The following is a 20,102-nucleotide window of genomic DNA, read 5'->3' on the forward strand; positions in this document are numbered from 1 at the left end:
TATTTAAGATGTACGTGCGAGGAACAGCGATTTGAATAATGTAGGGTAGGCTGCTGATCATTTTTAAAGCACATACCAACAGTACAATGTTTATCAGCAAGACATTCGGGGAATAAATGTAGCCATGCTGGTTAATACATATGCGGGATGACTATCTACAGTCTATTACTTTCTCCATCATTCGTGCTGACCATGTTCATGTATTTTACTGTGAAACCCTCAACAAATAGTCATTACTCTCTGACATGGTCTCTCGCTCATTTATGTATATACATACAGAGATTCCCCACATTTGTAAAACTTCCCTAAATTAGCTGAGCAAAGTAAATCTCTTAGAAGTAGCCTACGTTTCACTTTGCATTTCAAAATAGGTGAACCGCAAAGTTAGCGGCTACATCACTGAGAGTCACGTACAATACTAAGCACCATATTTATGTGATAAAACTGGGTTTCGTTAAAAGCAAAAATATCTATGAGGTGGTGGGAAAGTCTTAGAGAGGTAGGCTATCAGGAATCACTGTTAAACTGAACAGTAGTGTATCACAAACAACGTGAAAATGATTTTTAAAGATAATTGTAAAATCAGTAGAAAACATTAAAACGATTAACCAAATAATTGTTACATATGTACATAAATGTATGCATGAACCTCTGCAATGAATGTGACTAATTATATGAAACATTGGGAAAACTGATAACCGGTCAAAGGCGTCTCTTAGAAGTTTGATGTAGATTTTGTCCTGCTGAAACAAGCTGTGTTTCTCTGACTAGGAGAGAAGGGGCGGCGGCGACTCAGGATCTTTTTATCCAACACCAGGCAGAGCATCGTTAACTACTTGAACGGAGCAGGTACTTTCATATCAGAAAGTGTTTCTTGTTCTTGTTCTTTTTTTTTTTTTTTCAACTTTCTATTATTCCGTAGAAGAGTATAATAACTCGTATCATGACAGTTATGTTTGTGCTGTGACACGTGACGGTTATTTTAAAGCCTGAGTGCCAGAAATTTTTAACAAGACGCTCAGTTCTGTATTGAAGTACCTCCAAAGCATCAGATTGGCACTCATGTGACAAGTAAGGTTAGAACAAGTTGTTCTGACAGTGAGCTCCAAGCAAAACAACAAAGCAAACCATTTTTCCTTTTCTTTCTTTCTTTCTTTCTTTCTTAACCAGGGCCTGTCAAAAATCTGTTCTCTCCCTGGTTTCAGTGTTTTTGTTCAGTGGTCTCGGAATCCCCTTAAGCCTCCGTGTAAGACAGACGTTTGTCTTATAAACTTAAAACGATAGATACTTGAACGAACACCGGTGCTGTACGGGAGCTTCTCAAATACAAAAATCAATGAACTGCCCGAGCGTACCTCATCAAAGTCAGGCAAGTAATGCAGTCACTTGAATGTTTCCATATGCCACCTACTGGTTCAACCTGGCAATAACATAAGACCGCAGAAAACAGGAAATATTCAGCATCTTTTCTAGTCCAAAGGGACATTTTCCTTGAACCATCTTATTTTCCTTCCAAACTTTTTAATAATTTAAACTAAAAATGTAAGACATATATCAAATAGTAGCCATCTACGGATCCCTAATTAAGATGGATCAATGGAAAACAGAGTGTGGTAATGTACACAAGGTCAACTCTAAAACTCAGTACGTCCAGTAAAAAAAATTGATCATGGAGTTCCTTATCCACAACAATATATACATATATTTGTTTAATGAAAATAATGCTTGCACATGATGACTGCTTCCAAAAATATATCACTTTGACCTCATCCACTCACTCCAGGGCAGTGATTCTCATCGCTAGTCCTGGAGGCCCACTGTCCTGCACGCATTTGTTTTAACTCTAAAAACTAAGATTTAGTTTTCCCCTCTGTGTTCCTGGTGTACTGACACTTCCTCTCTCTCAGGGATGTACTCTTTTGCCAAAAAAAAAAAAAAAGTCATTCTTCACAGGCAGAAAACCAGCAACATGACATCGCTCGCGCCATAACTCAACACTGTGATGTCTCCTGTGTGAACTCTTCTTCCATTAGAGGAGAAAGCATAAACATCTCATACTAAATTCTCACCTTCAGATGAACAGTGCCTTTTGGACTTTTGACAGTATAGTAACTGTGGGTTTCTGGACTCTCACTAAATATTCAGTTAAATTCTCTCTCATCCATAAATATATCATATTTGTCTTCACTTTCACATAAGTCCTTCCTAAAAAGCTGCTTTATAAGATTTCAAAGCTGATAACTAATATAATACGCAAATAACAGCAGTAACCATTGGTAATTAAACAATATTTTGGAGACAGTTATGGACAGATTATACAATTTAGTCAACATATAACTGGATTTACTTACTGCTTTTTGATCTGTTCATTTGCTCTGTTTGGCTGTTGAGTTGTTTAGCACAGAACGTTTTACAGATATATATCTTGAGGGTTATTTACGATATGAAAGGAACCCACAGAGCATCTACATGACTTTCAGAGCTCTCCAGAGAGCTGTTAGAGGAGACGTGACTGTATCCATTGGACACAGCGTAACCGTTGGACTCTTGCTTGTCTGAGACATGCAGTTGTAGAGGGCCGGTCTGGAGGATCTAAAGCCATTTCTGTGAGTTAGCACACACTCTGATGCTAGAGGTCCTCTGTGCAGAGTCCCTGGCCCTCTCTAAGCACAGTGCTCCTCTCTTCTCCCTCTGGTAAAAATGACATGACACCAATCTCTTGCCATCGTTTTCCCTGATAGACAAGGACGCTTGTTCATATCCAGATCAGACATGTCTTGATGAATGGGCGACTATGATAAAAAGATAACCATCCTTCAGATTTAAGAATTTTTTTAAGATGACTACATCTGCATATACATCAGGACTCAATGAAGATGGACACAAATCAATCTGTTCACTTCACAGTCACAAGTGTAGAAGTACTGTCCTTAGTTTAATGAAAGTGCCGGTGTATGTTGATCTCCCGGTCTCCAGGTCTGTCAGGGAAGCCCCATATGTGAGGTAGTTTTTGTCATTACACTTCAACCATCTTTGTCACATGTACCTTTCACCTGTTACCATTGTGTCTAACACAATTTGACTTTGTCACATAGCTGCAGATGATAAACTCCGTTCATACTCACGACTGGAGTTAAACGTGTCATAATGTTTCTCAGAGGTATAATGTGTACCATGAAACATACTATAATAGGATCTACAAATATTCATCTGCTCCAATTACATTTCTAACATATTTTGAAGTTGGAATGAAATAATGAATTTGAATTCCAACAGATAAAATGTCATGAAACCACCTTTTCGCCAGTTTATAAAATCTTTTGCTGAAGTGCAGATAGGCCTTAACATGTTTGTTCAAGAGCAGTGCTAGCACGGCCGACTGTCAAGACTTAGCTTAACTAAGTGCGTTTGCTCCTGGTGAGACCAACAGTGGAACTGCTCAGTAGGTTCATGGGTAAGGAACTGGCACATAAGCTGCATTCAGAGTAGTATGTTTTGGCTTGTTGAAAATTTCACACACCCTGTATTGTCTGTGTGTGTGTGACACAGAGAAAAGAGACATCACAGATGATAAAGATATGTTTATTGACACATATCCGTCAGTGCGGCCTCCAATGCAATTAAACATGCAAGTCATCCGAGACAACAAAGAAAAACAGATGAGCAAGCCTAGTTCCAGTGCTTCTTCTTTTTTTATTTTTTTTTCCTTAAATGAAAACATACTGTAAAAACAATTTGGAATATGTGAGGAGGTATTCATGATTGCTAAAGTCGCTGATTATGTACACTGAAGAGAACTGTGTAGCGTCTGTGAGAATGGGAGGGGCCGTGTTTCTGTGACAACATTTGACAGGAGACCGTAACACTGGGAGCCCCGCCCCTTTGGCAGGAGGGGGCAACATCCATCGAATATTGAACTCTGAACTCTGGGACTTTGGTTGACGTTATGCATTCTGCCCAAAACAAAAGACTGTTTATTCCAACTCCAACTGGAGAGATTCTGATAAAACCCACTAAGTGGAAGATATTCCTTTGTTTAAAAAAACCAACAAATTATGATATAGTTAAGATTCGTCTTTTTTTTTCTTTCTTTTTTTTTTTTTTTGTTTGGAGAATAACGCAAACAGATATGGCAGTAAAATCGTTATCCAAAAAAAAAAAAAAAAAAAAAAAAGGGGGTAAGGCACTAGGCGGATCAGATGCTACACCTATGTAGTCTTCTACCAATAACTTACAATATTCAAACAGTGCAGTTTTACATTTGTTAACTTAATGTTTTCCTTTTCAACCATTTATCTATGTATCAAATGTAAGGCAACATATTACACAAAACAAAAAAGAATCAAAACAAGAGATATTACAGAAACAATGTACCCAATGAACAACATAAGAAAGTCAATGGTTTCTATGACAACTTAGGTCTCCAAACACCACAATGGTCTTCCTACGGCTTGGAGCACAACAACAGCAACAACAATAATAATAATAACAATAATAATAACAATAATGATAATAATAATAATTATTATTATTATTATTATAACACAATGCATAGATTGTAATGATCTTGCATGCTCCGTGAATAACAGAAAAAAACAAAACAAAAACGAAATCTAACACTCAGTACCCAATACTCTGTCCTAACTAGTTCTTGTTTTACTTCTTTTTTTTTTTTCTTTTTTTTTTTTAACCAATTGCGCATTGTTTTCCTTCTCTGTGAAGGGACTGAAACACTAAGGCCACCAGAGTCCATGAGAACAGGGCACCAGAGTCAGTCTGGATGGAGACAGTTTGCCGTCATCTTTTCTTTTCTTTTTTTTTCCAAACTAGTGTGTCCCCCCCTCTTTGTTGGAGGGGGGCCTGAGTGAATTCAGTGTCTCTCAGATGCACCCACTTCCACCCATGGCATTTCTCTGCGATACGTGACCTCTGCGCTGACCTCTGACATGCAGGAAAAGGTCCAAGCTTCAGCGTAACACCCCCCCCCCCCCTTTCCAAACACCACTGCCAGTCTGAGAGGAGCACAGAATGAGAAACGGAGCCACATGGACAGCCTGCAGTCCCCCCCCCACACTGTTCATCCCAAAGCCTCAAAGACCACCAAGCACTCCTCACCATGACAGTGACAGGAGAGTTCATGTGGTGGAAGGAGAAGAGGAGGAGGAAGAGGAGGAGGTGGAAGAGGGAGAGACTGGAAGGCTTGGTGGAATCCCAATAGGAGGAGAAGAGGGAGAAAGAAGGAGAAGGGGTGCAAAAAAATTTGCGGACTTTCAAAAACGTCCTGATGCTTCATGCTGGGTAGTCTCTGACTTTCCAGCACGGGTCACCATTATTCTAAAACGTTTTATCTTCAAAAATTCAGCTGTATGAGTAATTAGCGGAAATCCTTATTTTATTTCATTTTTTGTGTTTGGGGTATGGAGAAGAAAGGGACAGGAAAGATACAAAGTCCCAATAGAGTCCAATGCTTCAGATGGTTAGCTGAAAGAGAGAAGAGAGAGATGTGGTCCAGTATCGGTTAAAAGAATGACCTAACATTCAGGATCATATTCTAATTTAAAATATGCTTATTTTAGGTAGGTTTATTTATATTTGGGACAGAGAGGCCCATCCAGAGCATATCTGAAGTTAGAATACAGATCCTTGTTAGTTTCCAAAAAGGTTAACCCAATCAAAAAATATAAACAAAAAAAAAAAAAAGTACACTTCACTTTAGTTGAGGAAAAGTAGTTCATGAATTCAGACGTCTGTTCTTTCAAGCCTCATCAAGTGTGCCCAAGGCTATTTCGTAATATTTTTGTTTTCTTTTTAATTAAAAATCAGAAACAATCACAAAATCCATAAGAGCGACATGCACAAAAACACAAGTTCCAAGAGAGTAGAACAAACCACAAAGAAGAAGAAGAAGAAAAAAAAAAGCCACCATTATTCTGCTTCACCAGAAACACTCTTAATAAATAAAGACACAGGGACAGTGGAGCAGAAACAGTCTAGTCTGAGCAAGGTGTGAAAATAAGGGTTTGGTGTTGTGTTTGTTCTTGTCAGCATGTACTTGATGTGCTGTCTGCGGCCTGGAGGATGGACTGTGCCCTGCTATAACGAGAGACAGACGGCCGGTCACAGGACTACACACTGGTGGCTGCCCACCCTACAGAAAAACAACTCCCTCACATTCAGTCACTCTCACAAAGGACACGCATGGAAACGCTATTCCTCTCCATCTGCCTTCACTGAGCGTTTCCACTGCTCCGCTTCTGCACTGCCCTCTTCAGCAACCGTCTGATTACGTATCAGGAGTCAAGTCATGTGACTAGTTCATATGTGTTTAGTAAACATTACACACATAATAGCAAAACTGTTCGTATTACATTGTATGACACTTCACTTTATCTACTGTGTTTGAGCACAAACTGTTTTATTTCACTACTCTAATTAGACTGCATACAGACTTCCATATTAACTTGTATCAGAATGAATCAATTGATGCGGTAAAACCCTGCACACACTCAGACACCTGACAGAGGGTTACATTTTTTTCCCTCGTGTCTGTGTCATTGTTCTTTAGCTCTGCCATCACCGCTACCACTCATTCATATCACTCACAATCTATCAGGGGCTCTGAGAAAACTCTTGGCTCAGCTCAGCTTTTCTAACCACTTTGGCGTCGTACTAAGCAGTGCTGTTTCCTTCCGTTTGTCCACACAGGTTTTCAGCTCTTGTGCCCAGGGTTAAGGGCTGCTTTAGCTTACAGTTAAGGGACAGGTTCGCTATTACGCCTTCAGCAGGGTGGGCACAGACTGAGAACTCAAACTTGATATGGAACGGTATTCTGATACAGGCTTCTGGGATTACCTTATTATGCTGCCAAAAGCCTGCTAGTTTTTCTAGTGCTTCAGCTGCTGTATTTACCTTGGCTTGCCTGCGATGTTTTTGGGATTCTTCCGGAAGGATTGGTTTGCTACGACGGAGCGGGTCGACATGGTACGCGGTGACGCCCTGGAGAAGGAGGAGGGCGGGGTTTTGGGAATCTTCTTGCCCAGATGGCCAATCCACTTCTTCTGTTCTTCTTGGGACAAGGCCAACAGAAGCATGTCTCTTGCTGATGTCACATCATAGTTAACTGCAGGGAAACACACACACACACACACACAGATTGATTTCACCAAAAATCGTCCAAGAACAAACCGCAATGAAAATATTCTCTCTGAATCAATAGGCCATGAGTGAACAGTTGTATTGTGCCATCTGCTCATCCACTGCTGTAATTATAAACAGTCCATTTGGAACATGTCATCTTCTCACACTGAGGAAATGTTTTGCATGCAAACGTAGCAGGTGAAAGCAGAAAGCCGACCTGACACACTGCGTGTATGTCAGTCTGCCTGGTCGAGAACAGCCAAAAAAATGACAGATTTTACGCGTACATGAACGAGCGCACGTGTTTCGGGCGAAGGCTCCTTACCTTTGCAGGGGGCGATGACGTCCTCCTTCTTGTCCAGGTGGTCCTTGTGGCACTTGACGTGGCAGCGACGGCACTCCAGCGCGGGCGGCGGTTTGAAGACATGCCACAGTGGTTTGGAGCAGGCCTCGCAGTTGGAGGGGAAGTGATACAGCGTGGGGATGAACTCGTGACCCTTATGGGCCAAACAGTTGGATTTGTCACCCTGAGGGACTGCCTCCATCTCCGCCTCTTTCCGGCACTCGCCTTCGTTGGCGTAAAGGATCTGACAGGGGGAAATGAAACACGGCAGGTTAAGACATCGACCGACGACAGGTTTCGTTTCTTCACAGTCCTCTGTTAATGTGCTCTGTGCGTTGCCACTTGAGTGATGACGGAGGTCAAACTGACCTGGAATATTCGTGGAATTTCGTCCGTCTCTGCTCGATACACATCACCCTGTGTGACCGGTCGCACGTGGAACAGTTTACTGTGAGTAAGAATACGATATTAATGCAGGAGGAAAGAGAAAGGGGGTGGGGGAGAGAGTGAGAGATGTGAGGGTTTTACACTAAAGCATTAATATTGCAAACCATCCACGGAACACTGCGGAACACGCCAAACGAAATTCTCAAGGAAGCACTTACTCAATATCTAGTACCATGGAGGGGTTTGATTGTTCTTTGTCCTGTTCGTCATTGTAGAACAGGATTTTCTTACTGCTCACCACGACGTACTGGAGAGGAAGACAAAAAGTCCAGGACAGCACAGGAGAGTTAGAGGAGTCGTGACTGTGAGAAAGGCTGCTAATCTAAAAGATACTAGGAGCCAGTAGCATGCCAGAGAACGTTCTAGCAATGCAGGACATCACATCACCTACAAGCAGAATCATACCTACTGGCAGAATCATCAATCAGCTTTTACATTCATGTTCAAACTGTACATGTTCATACAACTTACTGTAAATTCTCTTGATAAGTGATACTCCTCAGTACAAACACCCTATACACAGCACCCTATATTCTATTTGTAGACAGTTATTGTTTCAGTAGTCAGTCAGAAGAAAACTGTCCTGGCCCTTACCTGTTTCTTCCAGCCGTATCTCTTTATGTTAGCCCTGTTAGGTATTGAAAGCCAGCCTTCCAGTCTGGATTCTGCCGGAAGATAAGTGCAAATGCATGTTAAAACCAAGAACTCCAGGACACACACACACAAACACACAAAAACACACACATGCAGTGAGCTAAAAAAACTCAAACTTGACTGAAAACCAAAGGCCAAATGACACGAAGCACAAAAACTCCACATCAACTCCAGCTGCCACACGCAGTCCAGTCACACTTTAAATGAACAGTGTTTAGATGAACTCCTGTCGGGTTTAGCAAGGTTTCATGCTTGACTCATTAACAACTCTGCCCTTATTAATGAATGGAAACCAATAACGGACAGAGACATCCTGTTAGTCATTTAACTAAACCAGAAACCTTTACTTCAGAGCTGACAGGATGTTGGTTACCCATGCAGGACCACGACTGAAAACACAAGGAAAGGCAGGCGGTCTGAGTTTCAGCGCCACATGCCTCTGTGACAGACTAGCTGTCTGTCTGTCTGTCTGTCAAACAGTCACAGTGGTTTCACACTCGTTATGTTAAAGTGTCACCTGGACGGGAGGCAGAGACATGCTGCTGTTAGAGGAGAGGAAAGGAGAAAGATAAAAGAGGAGGAATGGTGTTGTGAAGTGCAGTGTGGGACTGAGGACGTGTGTGTAAGATTCATTTGTTCAGTGGTGAGCATGCTGTGAAAACAGGAAAAGTGACCGTGTTTAAGCTGTTACAGTGGAGGGGTGAAAAAGAAAGACAAAGAAAGAAAGAAAGAAAAAAAACAGTGAGTGCGTATTGAGAGTGAATACTTTTGAGAGGTGCTCAGAGTGACCGGTGTGTTTAAGTTAATACTGGTGTGTTACTTGGCATCTCTGGACGTTATCCTTCTTGCTGTGTTTACCCTTCAAATAAACCAGCCAACATACATCAATATGCAGTGTCTACATAAGTAATGGGGAATGCTGGAGTTAGAAATTTTAGAGGGAGATACTACCTGTAATATTTTCACGTTTTATATAAATTGTTACCATAATTACCAGCTAACTAAATCAACATTGTGGGCCAAAGTCTATATTAACTGTCTATAGTCTATATTAACTAAGTGTCTTGATTTGTTGGACTAGCTGGTGAACTACTACAACTCACCCCAATCCACTTGGAATGAAAAATACTACACATAACAAAAAAAGGTCAACAATCTCCTGTTACGTGCTTCAACAGCAAACACCCCCCCCCCCCCCCCCACCCCCACCAACTTCAGGGCCAGTAGAAGAGATGGATCCACAAAACCTCACTTTCTATTGTGTTTCTCTGGTACCCTGAGAACATTTCAAAAGTGTTCGTGAACACTATGTTTGAGCTGAAAAGAAAAGAAAAAAAGGCCAAAATACAGAGACTCAATATCACAGGCCAGGCAGAAAGGGACCCAAACTCCCAGTTACTCACAGAGGAAAAAGAACAGAAGAAACAGAGATTAGGAGAGGAAGGAGAATCGACTGGATATGAGAGGACATAAGAGATGAGAGAGGACCTCAAAACACAAACAGCAGCAAATAAGTGACAATGAATAACAGTAACCCACCCGCCAACATGACAAAAGACAAGTTCCCATAACTCATGAGGCTAGGCTTCACTAAAACTGACCAATAAAACTGTACTTTATCAAAACTGACCAATTAAACTACACCTAAACTAATAAAACTATACTTTATCAAAACTGACTAATAAACCAGTCCTTTACCAAATCTAACAAATAAAACTGTATTTGAGTGAAACTATAAAGGTTGTTTAGAGAAATAAACCTTACTTAGAAGAGCATAAACAAGGTTTTACCACTAGTATAGTATAGTAAGAGGACTTCTAAGAGAATTTTTAGAAGAGCACTTATGAAAAGGAGCGACTAATGTCTGCATGAGTTTATTACTGAAGGAAGAGTTCTGAAATGTTGAAAATGAAGTTGAAGTCTTTTCTGGTATAGCTGGCTGTATCGGGCTAAACAGAGAGCATTTGACATGAAGGCTGTGGAAACGAGATGAGAATGGCTTGAAAAAGACACAAATGTATATCAGAATGCAACTCATAAAGTAACTGTACATTCACATAACAGATTTAAAAAATAAACAAACACCAATGTAATGATGACAAAGTTGACAATCTCTTATAACACATGAAATTCAGACTTACACCTAAACCAGATCCCATAGTTCCACATTTTGACCGTTTTTTTTTTTTGATAGCTCGTTATGTTAAAACATCACAGAGGGAGAATTTTATAAGGCAAGGATAGCACAGCTGACTGGCAGGTCTTAACTAATGCCATAAATTTGAATATTTCAAATAGTCTCAGACATGTACAGGTGACTGCCATAACACCTGCATCAGGTGTTTTAACATGGCACTCTAGCACCAAGCCCCAGTGGAGCCTGTCTGAGGGGCCCTGGCCACAGCATGTGAACTGGAGCTCTAACTGAAGTGACGTCGGGCCAGTCTTCCATGAGTGATGTCATAACATGGGCCAGTGTGGCAGCCGGTGAGTCTTAATTACAGAAACACCCAAGTCTGCAGGTGTCTTCGGTCATGATCGGCACTCGCTTGTTGAGAATGGAGTAAAGTGTAAAGAGTAGTCTGACTAAATAACCTCCTGCTCATTCTCAGTTGGCTCTGTCTGTGGAGCATAGGACTCTCACTCTTTCACTATCAAGTGTAAAGAAGGGCTTTATACACCGCCATTCAACCATGTGGCACCCACCTCCATTTGTCAGCATACTCAATTTAATGAAGAAGAATAATAAACCAAATGATTAACTCTGCTCAAACCATAGACTGATGTGCAACTCAAACCTGTGCAATGACATCATGGCCGGCGGTGGGGGGTGGGTAAAAAAAAAAATTCATCTGAGCACTGCTGACTGAGGCTGATGATCACACAGCCAACTGTCTAGTATTTTTTATTCATGACACAATGCATGATGGGTAATCTCCTGTTTAATGAAAACAGGAGAAACCACATCTCAGCAGAGGCTACTGCTGTCATTGTACTCAGCATTTCACATGTTCTACTCAAACATACGGTAGTCACCTGTGGTTAAGAATATGAAAACTTGAAAAAAAAACAACAAAAAAAAATTGATTAGTTAGTTGCTGTGAATTGAAGCCTAATAAAATTCTCAAAAATGCACATAGTAAATTTAGGTGTGAAAATGAGAAGTTTTCTTGCGCAAACCAGGATCAATTTCATTTCATGACTATAATAAACTGTCTGAAGAGACAACAGTTCACCGTCCAGAAGCAGACTGGTCTGTTCCTGGGACAGTCCAGGCTGTGAAAAGCTGACCGGTCACAGGCTTTGAGGAGCAGGCTTGGGGTGCTCTTACCAGCGATGTTGCTGTCTATCTCATCGGCCTGGAGACTGGTGACACTGGAGTTGTCCATGCGAAGCTGCAGGTCGTTCAGTTTCTCTCTCAGCTGCTCGATGTCACTCTCCTTACTGTCCAGCTGCATCTGCAACTCTGTACGATAAGTACACTCCTCGGCCAGTTGCTGTGAGGGAGGATTAAAAAATTGCATAATTAGGATCAGATAATGAATAGGATAGTTTGATCAAGCAGATGATCACAGACAGATACTCTCAACACAAATCCCCAAGGCTGTCTCTGGCTTTTTAGCAAGCTTTGTTTGAATTATACCTGGTTTTCAAGGTAGCTTTCTGTTTTTCAGTGAGAGGTCAGCCTGATTGAAATTTCTTAATGCAGTATTTCTGAAAATCCCCTAGTCCGCAAAACAAATCCACAAAATCTGAATGAATGGCGTTGTAGCCAAGTTACCGGGATACCGCTGGCTAATCGTGGGCTGTAATCAGATCCTAAAGAATTATGACAGGGGGAGGCAATAAGTTGACTGACAAACAAAAACGCCCTTTCAGCCAGCATTAGTGCAATACTCCCACCCACCGCCTGCATCTCGCTGAGCTCCTTCTGGTACTTGATGGCCATGTGGTTGAACTTGTCCTTCTCCTGGTTCAGCTCCAGCTGTAACTTACGGTTCTCCTTTTCTTTCTTACGCAGGTCGGCTGTGCTGCCCTTCTTCTTCTGGTCCAGCTTCATGTCCTTCCTGTTCATAATCTCCGCCAGTTTATTTACTGCCTGTGCTCACAGCCAACGGCAAAAAACAAACACACACAGAAACATTTTTTAGACACACACTGGGTACTGTGTTTATGTGATCTGTTGGTCTCAGGATGACTTCACATTAGGTTGAGATGTGTGTAATGTCATATTCTTCAGCTAAAAACACTGGGAGAGAGTTAATTAAACTGTAACTTTAAACAAGGGTTTTGCATGTGTGCTAGTCTGTCATCGCAACCTTGCTTTGGTTGTTATCTGATGAAACCACACAAGATTAGCAAATCCTCAGTGTTTGGAAAAGCCCTCAGTAAAAATTGTTCAGGAGATTCAGCACATAATACACTTTATATCCCACAAATGCCAACAGGATTGAACAGACATAAGATATAAATAATGTAATACTGCAGCACTATGGAGGAATTTCGGTGATAAAATTCATTACCAATTAGACAGTCATTGGCAATTCCACTTCTTTGCAAAACTGTGACTTAAAAACATTCAAATGGCTGCTCTTCAAATGCTTTTTTGTGATCAAGGTAAAGTACGCCAATTCTTCTTTGGAATGACTGAACTAGCTACACAGCGATTCCTGTCCTGGAAGAAAGACTTAACGCATACACTCCTATTGCAATGCACATTCATAAGGTCCCTGTTGTCATTACATGTGGCCTTTACCTGGGTCTTCAGAGTTCGCTCTGTGTTGAGGACTTTCTCATAGTTGGCCTTGATTGAGTTAGTAATTTCCTCTTTCTGGGCTGCATACTCTACAGGGGTGGGGAGAAAGTATTTCATCAATAACAAACACTACGAGTTATAGTGCAATAAACTGACATCACACTGTGCATTCAAGCAACAGTCCACATATATCTACACGTACATAAATTATTTTTCTTGTGTTTTTGACTATTTTAGACCATTTTGTGATTTATACTATATTTTAAATTCACATTTACAGTATACTATATCTCCCTTTAGCACCACAAAGAGACTTTCAAAGTGGATGGTTCAAGATCTCTTAAATACAGACTCAATCTTGAAATCAGCCTATAAACACTGACAGGATTGCAGATATGAAAAGAATAATGAATAGGTCTTCGTTTGGTTGTCTGCAGATTAAAATGACTAGGGGAAGAGTGTACCTTCTTGTTGGGCCCGGAGCTTTGTGTCCAGCTCGGCTTTTTCCTTGCTGAGGTTCTCCACGTCTTTGGTCAGAGTTTTATTGGATTCCTCAAGCTAGATAAAAAGAGGAAAAAAGGAGGGTTTCAGTTTTGTTTTGATCTGTTGACTGACACGCTTTAAACCTGTAGTGAGGCGGTGCAGAGAAGGAAGAGTCTGGTTGGTGACCCGTGTGCTGACCCGTGCAATAGTGGCATCCTTGTCGGCGATCTCCTGTTTGTGTCGGGCGGCAGCCTTCTTGCTCTCCTGGACCAGCTCGCAGTACTGTTCCTCCTGCAGCGCCCGAGACAGTTGTTCTGACTCCGCTTTAGTCACCGTCAGGTCCAGCTGGGCAGACAGTGAATCCCTGTCCAAACACAACACACACACACGCGCCTGAGTAAACAAGAGGCTTTTCATTTTAAAACCGTGGGCCCCTTCCCCAGTTCAAGACAGAGTAGGCCGCCATCCTTCAGAACGGGGATTAATGGAAGTCTGGAGACTTTGATTAATCCAGGCTTTAGAGGTCTGCCATTTACGTGAATAAACAACAGACTCAAAGGCAAAGGAAAGATAAAGAAATGCGAGTGCTTAAGCTTTACCTTTCACTGTGCAACTCCTGCACCCTCCTCTGAGCATCCTGGACCTGACGGTTCTTCTCCTCCAGCTCCTCCTTCAGCTCCTTCACCTGAGTTTTATAAAGCGTCTAGAACAGAGGAGAAACCAAGCTCCATTAGTCTGGAACACACGTCCTCCCAGAGACGCCTAGTGTCCAGTCAGACGTGAGACAGGCATGGATGACTTTATAGTTTTTCTTTGACTTTTATCCAAATCAACACATCATCTCGAAAAACCAATGGTCACAGTCACTTTAGAGGATTGTGAAATACAGTCTCAACAAAAAACCCATAAAACCTGTCTGTCTTAAAAACATATCATTAACAAACAGAGTAGGGAGGTTTGGTATGAAAAATGCATAGAGCATATCAAGTCAAATACTCCTGCTTCATGAAAACATTGTGCCAGCCTTTTACTGTGCAGTGTTTAATGAAGCATAACTAAGAGTGTTGACACTTACTGAGAAATACTGCTCGGCCTCCAGCTGATCCTGAAGTTCTCTCATTTGTCCCTCATTGCCTCTGTACTGCCTGGAGACACAAGGGTTATACCATCACCAGCCTACATACAGACTCAATTCAGTCCACTCACTGCTACTATAACCATGTTAGTGTGGCGTATATCCCAAAGTGTCGTTGTGCTGACATTTAAATGTTTCAGGTAGGACAAAGACAATTGACTTCAAACAGGCTCACAGCTCTATTTAGACAGTCTACATCGGGCATCCCGTCTTGATTTTATAAATCTAATAGAAAGACTGTCATCAGAGCTAAAATAACTACAATAACTGTAAAAAATGGCATGGTATAAAAGATGTGCTTTCACACCCTGGCTGAAAAGTAACAGCAAAATCAGCTGGGTGCATTTCACAGCCGAGCGTCAGCAGAAAATCCAGAATATAGAGGTGAATTAGTGAGCTGTGGTGAGGGGGGGGGGGGCATGACATGAGCTAACCTAATCCCTAATCTTGTGTTGTAAACACTGGCAGGCAGCAGGCTTTGGCTTCGTCTGTGTAAAAGCTGGAATTATAGCCTTTTCTGGAGTAAAAAAAAAAAATCATAATTCCTCCATGGGCTCGGAGGCCAGTACAGACAGGAGAAGCCAGGGAAAGGTAAGGGTGCTGGTGAGACAGCAGTCATAACATGCTGGAACAGTACAAAATGAGTACGTTCAGCTTTCACTGGGGGGATGGGGGGGAGGGTGGTGGTTTTAGACTAGGAATGCCACAACAGACTAATGTGTGCCAACTATGGCTCTAACCAAGGCAGCTTTCATGTTACAGTACAGGGAGCGTCTGCATTTCACAAGCAGAATCAGCCAAATCCTGTTTGTTTGGCACTCCAGTTTCTGATGAGTGTGACACTTCAGGGTAAATCTTTATTTAACCCTCAAATCTCCTGCGTGAAAGGACCTCAGCTGGAGACAAAACAGTTCATCAAATTTCAAAAGCAAAAGGACACCGTCAAGAACAAGTCAATAATTACAAACAAAAAAAAAGCCTTTAAGCTCTAGCGCCCCAAAAATTAGCCACATTGTAGATTTTGTGCAGTTCCACCTAGACAGGGTTCTGCCCAAAACAACACCCACACAGTGACTCTGCTTTCATCTTTTCTATTCTTTATTTTTTTTGGCAATTTGCTTAGAGCTTTTTGTTATGTGACACTGTGCAGATGCACAGAGGTAGGTTGGTGTCCTTACTGAGTTTTTTTGGGGTACTCTATACTAAACAGAGGTAAAGAGGTTGTAGGCTTGGGAAGTTCTTTGGGGTACTTCATACTAAACTGGTGTGAAGAGATACTTGGTGAGGTTTTTGAGGTACTTCGTGGTAAACAGCGTAAAAGAGGTTTGTGTACTTGGAGGGTTTTTGAGGTATTTTGTAGTAAAGAGATGGTAAAGAGGCAGCGTGTGCTTGGTGAGTTTTATGATGTAATGAACGTTATGATGTAGTGAACGTTGGTAAAGAAGTAAAGAGTTATGTGTACTTGGTGAGTTTTTTTTATGTATTTTGCGGTAAACAGAGATAAAGAGGTTGTGTTTACTTGGTAAGCTGAGCCAGCTGAAACTCCAGTGAGCGTTTGCTCTCCAGAACAGAGTTAATCTCCTGCTTCAGCTGTTTCTCAGACACCTTCAGCTTTTCCGCCTCCATGGTCCAGCTCTTCAGGTCAGTCTGAGCCAGTGAACGCTTCCCTGATTCCTTCTCCAGCTCCACACGCAAGGCCTTTACCTGGAGCACGCACACACACACACACACACACACACACACACACACAGAAAGCAAGTCTCAGCAGCTAGAACATCTTTCTGAAGAGCTACTGAACAGACAAGAGTCCTGTTCAAAAAGATGGTGTGCCCCACATTTCTGGAACATTCCTTAGTGTGTACTCCAAACGACAACTCAGAAACTATGACAACAACCACACTCATATTCAGTTGGACACACACACACACGCTTATAGCTTTTCCAGCTTAAACACAAACCAATACAATAAGTCAATGGGGTCTGTGCAAAAACCCAGTGTCAGTTTGGTACTCACCTCATCCTCCAACCTTTCCTTCTGCTTCATCAGCTGCTCCATCTTCTGCACCGACTGCTTCAGGTCAAATTCCAGCATGGAGCACTGCTTCTCTACCTCCACCACCCTGCTCTCCGCCCGCATCCTGGCCATACTCTCCTCCGTCACCTTCTGCTCCACAGCTGAGAGATCACACACACAGACAGGACTCAAATCAGGAACAGCAGTGAAAGCTGCTCAAAAGCCCCTTACTAAACAGAGTGCAGATTTCAGCTAAAGACTACTTGTGAACTTCGCCAGTGACTTGTGTTTTGAGACAGAAAATCATGGGCCAATAAAACACTCTTGGTACATAAATATTACACAAAGGATATACAACAGTGTATCTCGCAAATAGTTATTCTAGTTTTTGCACATAAAAAAAGTAGATCCTTAATGCGTGAGCAATGTGACCAATGACCCAACCAACAAGCTTTTCCTGTGTCTTCACTGCAACGTGTCATGACTGACAGGAGATCAGCTCTTACAAACACTTTACGGATTTGTCTAGTGTATATTTTGTTTAGGAGCCAAGCCTATTGCACAATAATTATACCTATTCTTGGAACTGCAAACAGGCTCTTTAGAGTGTGACTTTATGACTATATGTGGCAGTTTGTGTAAGTCCACAGTGAATAATGGCCATCAGTCTGTGTCTTGCATCATTTGACTTCTATCCTAACTTAAATAACAGGTGTATAAAAAAGCCTGTCCTGCTGCAGTTCTGACTGGAGAGTCTGATGTTCTGGGCTTCTGCTCGAGTGTTTACCATCAAGGATAAACCCTGAGTTTAGGGGGAGGGGGGAGAGAGAGACAGAGTTAGAGAGAGACTGAGAGTGAGTGATAGAGCGAGATAGAGACAGAGAGACAGAGTTAGAGACAAAGGGGCGGTGTCTGGACACGCTGCCACAGAAATGCCTTTAGGTATGGGACTGTGCAGGTGCTGGATGTGGCAACAGAAGAACTGGGCAAGCTGTGGCTGGCACATTCTCTCTCTCTCCCTCTCTCTCACACAGACACACACACACACACACACACACACACACACACACACAGAGTACCTTGCATAGCAGCAGATTTGGCCTCTTCGATAGACTCGTATTTATCGGTGAGCTGTGCCCGGGTGACGCGGTGCTCCGTCTGTTCCTGGTCCAACCTCTGCTGCAGCATCTTCAGCTTGTAGTTCAGATCGATCTCTAGGTTGTTCTTCTCCTGGAGGACAAGCAGACAAAGCCACCAAAATGTCAGCGAGGCAATCACCCAGTCACTCAGTTCAGCCGACACTGCTTTGCTTTTCCCTCAAAATACTTGTCTGTCTGATCTCTGGGTTTGACAGATAGTGACAAAAGCATGCACACAAGTTTATAAAGTGGTTTTAACAGGTCAGTGCATTCATACGCTGTCTATACAGGTCAGTGCATTCATATGCTGTCTATACACAACAGAAGTTTTTTCCTGGGGGGGGTGGGGGGGGGGATGAAAGAAATGATTAAAACAAGGCTGAAGCTGAGAGTTGGGAAGCGTGCACTGGTTCAGTTGATGTGTGTGCCAGACCTTTTCCAGAGTGTTGCTTCTCTCCTGCGCCTGCTTTCTCTCTGCCTCCACTTTAGACAGGCTCAGTTTTAAGTTCTTGTTGTCCTCCTGCAGGCCTGTTACACGTGCTGTGAAAGCAAATGCAGGGAGTACTGAACCGCCGGTCCACAGCTATACACTTACACCTCAATGGCTCTCTCTCACTACAGCTTATCGTCTGGCTAAATTCAATATATAGGAGAACAATGCCTATGTTATATTCACTCAATCCGTCCTCTGTACAGCACTGGTTTAAACTAATGCTATGATAAACTGAGGCAAAGAAAGACAAACAACCTTAAACCTTGGGTCAAGCTGCATTAGGAGCACTAGTGGCATTGTATACCATAGACCTCACAGATAACTGTCTTGCAGGACATCATAAGGGAGACAATATTTAAGGTTTCACAACTACTGACATGAGGATGCATTTGGGAGTTTACCCCCTTTCTCCAAGCATCAAATCTTCATCCAAATCTACTCAATAAAACTCCTGGTTTTGCTGAGGCCTTAACACCTCCTTAAACGGGAGTCGTCTCTCGTGTCTTACCTTGGAGCTCCCTGATCTCCTCTGATCCCTGGCTGCGGTTTCTCCTCTCTGAGTCCAGGGTGGTCTGCAGCTGCTGGACTTCTTTTTCCAGCTGCGTGTGGGCATTGTCTGCCGCCCGCCTCTTCTCCTGGAGCTCGCGGTTCAGGCCCTCCAGCTGGCTCATGGTTTTGGTCATCTCTGTGTGGCTCTTCCGCAGGCGCGCCGCCGTGTCCGACTCCACACGCAGCAAGTCGTTGGCCTCCTCCAGCTGTTAACAACCACGTTACAAAAAAAAAAGAGAGAGAGAGAGCACAAACTTGCTTAGACGCCACATCATCTGCTTGTTGTTTAAAGCTAAAGCTTCGGTGCCATAAAAGGCACTTAGTTCCCCATTCTCTGCCATGTATGGATAACAGTGACTGAAAAACAAAAGGGCTCTTCACCTTGTTTACAACATATGACATCAACCATAGTATGATGCAGCCAACAGCCAATGTTAAAAAAAAAACAAACAAAAAAACCCTCCGGATCGCTATATGAGCCCAAGATTTACTGACGTAGAGCTCCGACATAAACAATTATTGTTTACTAAAATGTCTTACGAATGGCAGTCGACCAAAAAATGGAGCAAAAAGTCAAGCTTGGCAGAGAATGTCGGCCCCTTTGATCTCAGTGCTATCACATGGCGGGATCCAGAAACCCTGCTGGTTTTTGGCCTTAGCCCACTTTTAACAAGTGCCTAAATTTTTTAGTTACAGACTGGTGCAATCTTTAGCCAATCAGAGACCACAGCAGTTGGGCTGATTTGAAAATGGGCAGGAGTTCCAGGACTAGATTTGGGGGGGGGAGACCCTGTTGGTAAGCCATGGCAGCCTGAGAGAAGGCCTCACACACGCTGGGGTCTGTACTCACTTGGCTCTGCAGCTGGGCGATCTTGTCGTTGGAGGCCTGGGAGTTCTGACTAATCTTCCTCAGGTCCTCCAGCTGCTCCCGCAGGGTCGACACTAAACACAC

General features: G+C 42.5%; 1 protein-coding gene across 2 annotated transcripts in view; it reads right to left on the bottom strand.

The window, feature by feature from the left end:
* Positions 1-4,534: 4,534 nt before the first annotated feature.
* The window catches only part of rock1 (Rho-associated, coiled-coil containing protein kinase 1), a 46,591-nt gene continuing 31,023 nt past the window's right edge, over positions 4,535-20,102 (bottom strand). Inside the window, exons 15-33 of one of the 2 annotated variants that reach the window (XM_030774033.1) lie at positions 20,001-20,092; positions 19,110-19,356; positions 18,542-18,648; positions 18,049-18,199; positions 16,970-17,130; positions 16,475-16,659; positions 14,896-14,965; positions 14,420-14,523; positions 14,019-14,184; positions 13,802-13,895; positions 13,338-13,426; positions 12,489-12,680; positions 11,913-12,078; positions 8,522-8,592; positions 8,086-8,174; positions 7,850-7,928; positions 7,463-7,724; positions 6,910-7,120; positions 4,535-5,481 (exon numbers count right to left, since the gene is read on the bottom strand). In XM_030774033.1, the coding sequence (XP_030629893.1) occupies positions 5,478-5,481; positions 6,910-7,120; positions 7,463-7,724; positions 7,850-7,928; positions 8,086-8,174; positions 8,522-8,592; positions 11,913-12,078; positions 12,489-12,680; positions 13,338-13,426; positions 13,802-13,895; positions 14,019-14,184; positions 14,420-14,523; positions 14,896-14,965; positions 16,475-16,659; positions 16,970-17,130; positions 18,049-18,199; positions 18,542-18,648; positions 19,110-19,356; positions 20,001-20,092 (2,540 nt within the window). In that variant the 3' untranslated portion in view covers positions 4,535-5,477. Of the gene's footprint in view, positions 5,482-6,041; positions 6,094-6,909; positions 7,121-7,462; positions 7,725-7,849; positions 7,929-8,085; positions 8,175-8,521; positions 8,593-11,912; positions 12,079-12,488; positions 12,681-13,337; positions 13,427-13,801; positions 13,896-14,018; positions 14,185-14,419; positions 14,524-14,895; positions 14,966-16,474; positions 16,660-16,969; positions 17,131-18,048; positions 18,200-18,541; positions 18,649-19,109; positions 19,357-20,000; positions 20,093-20,102 lie in introns of those variants that run through there. The other variant, XM_030774032.1, reaches the window with a different exon arrangement.

The sequence above is a fragment of the Chanos chanos genome, chromosome 5 (genome assembly GCF_902362185.1).
Source record: "Chanos chanos chromosome 5, fChaCha1.1, whole genome shotgun sequence".
Lineage (NCBI taxonomy): Eukaryota > Metazoa > Chordata > Actinopteri > Gonorynchiformes > Chanidae > Chanos > Chanos chanos.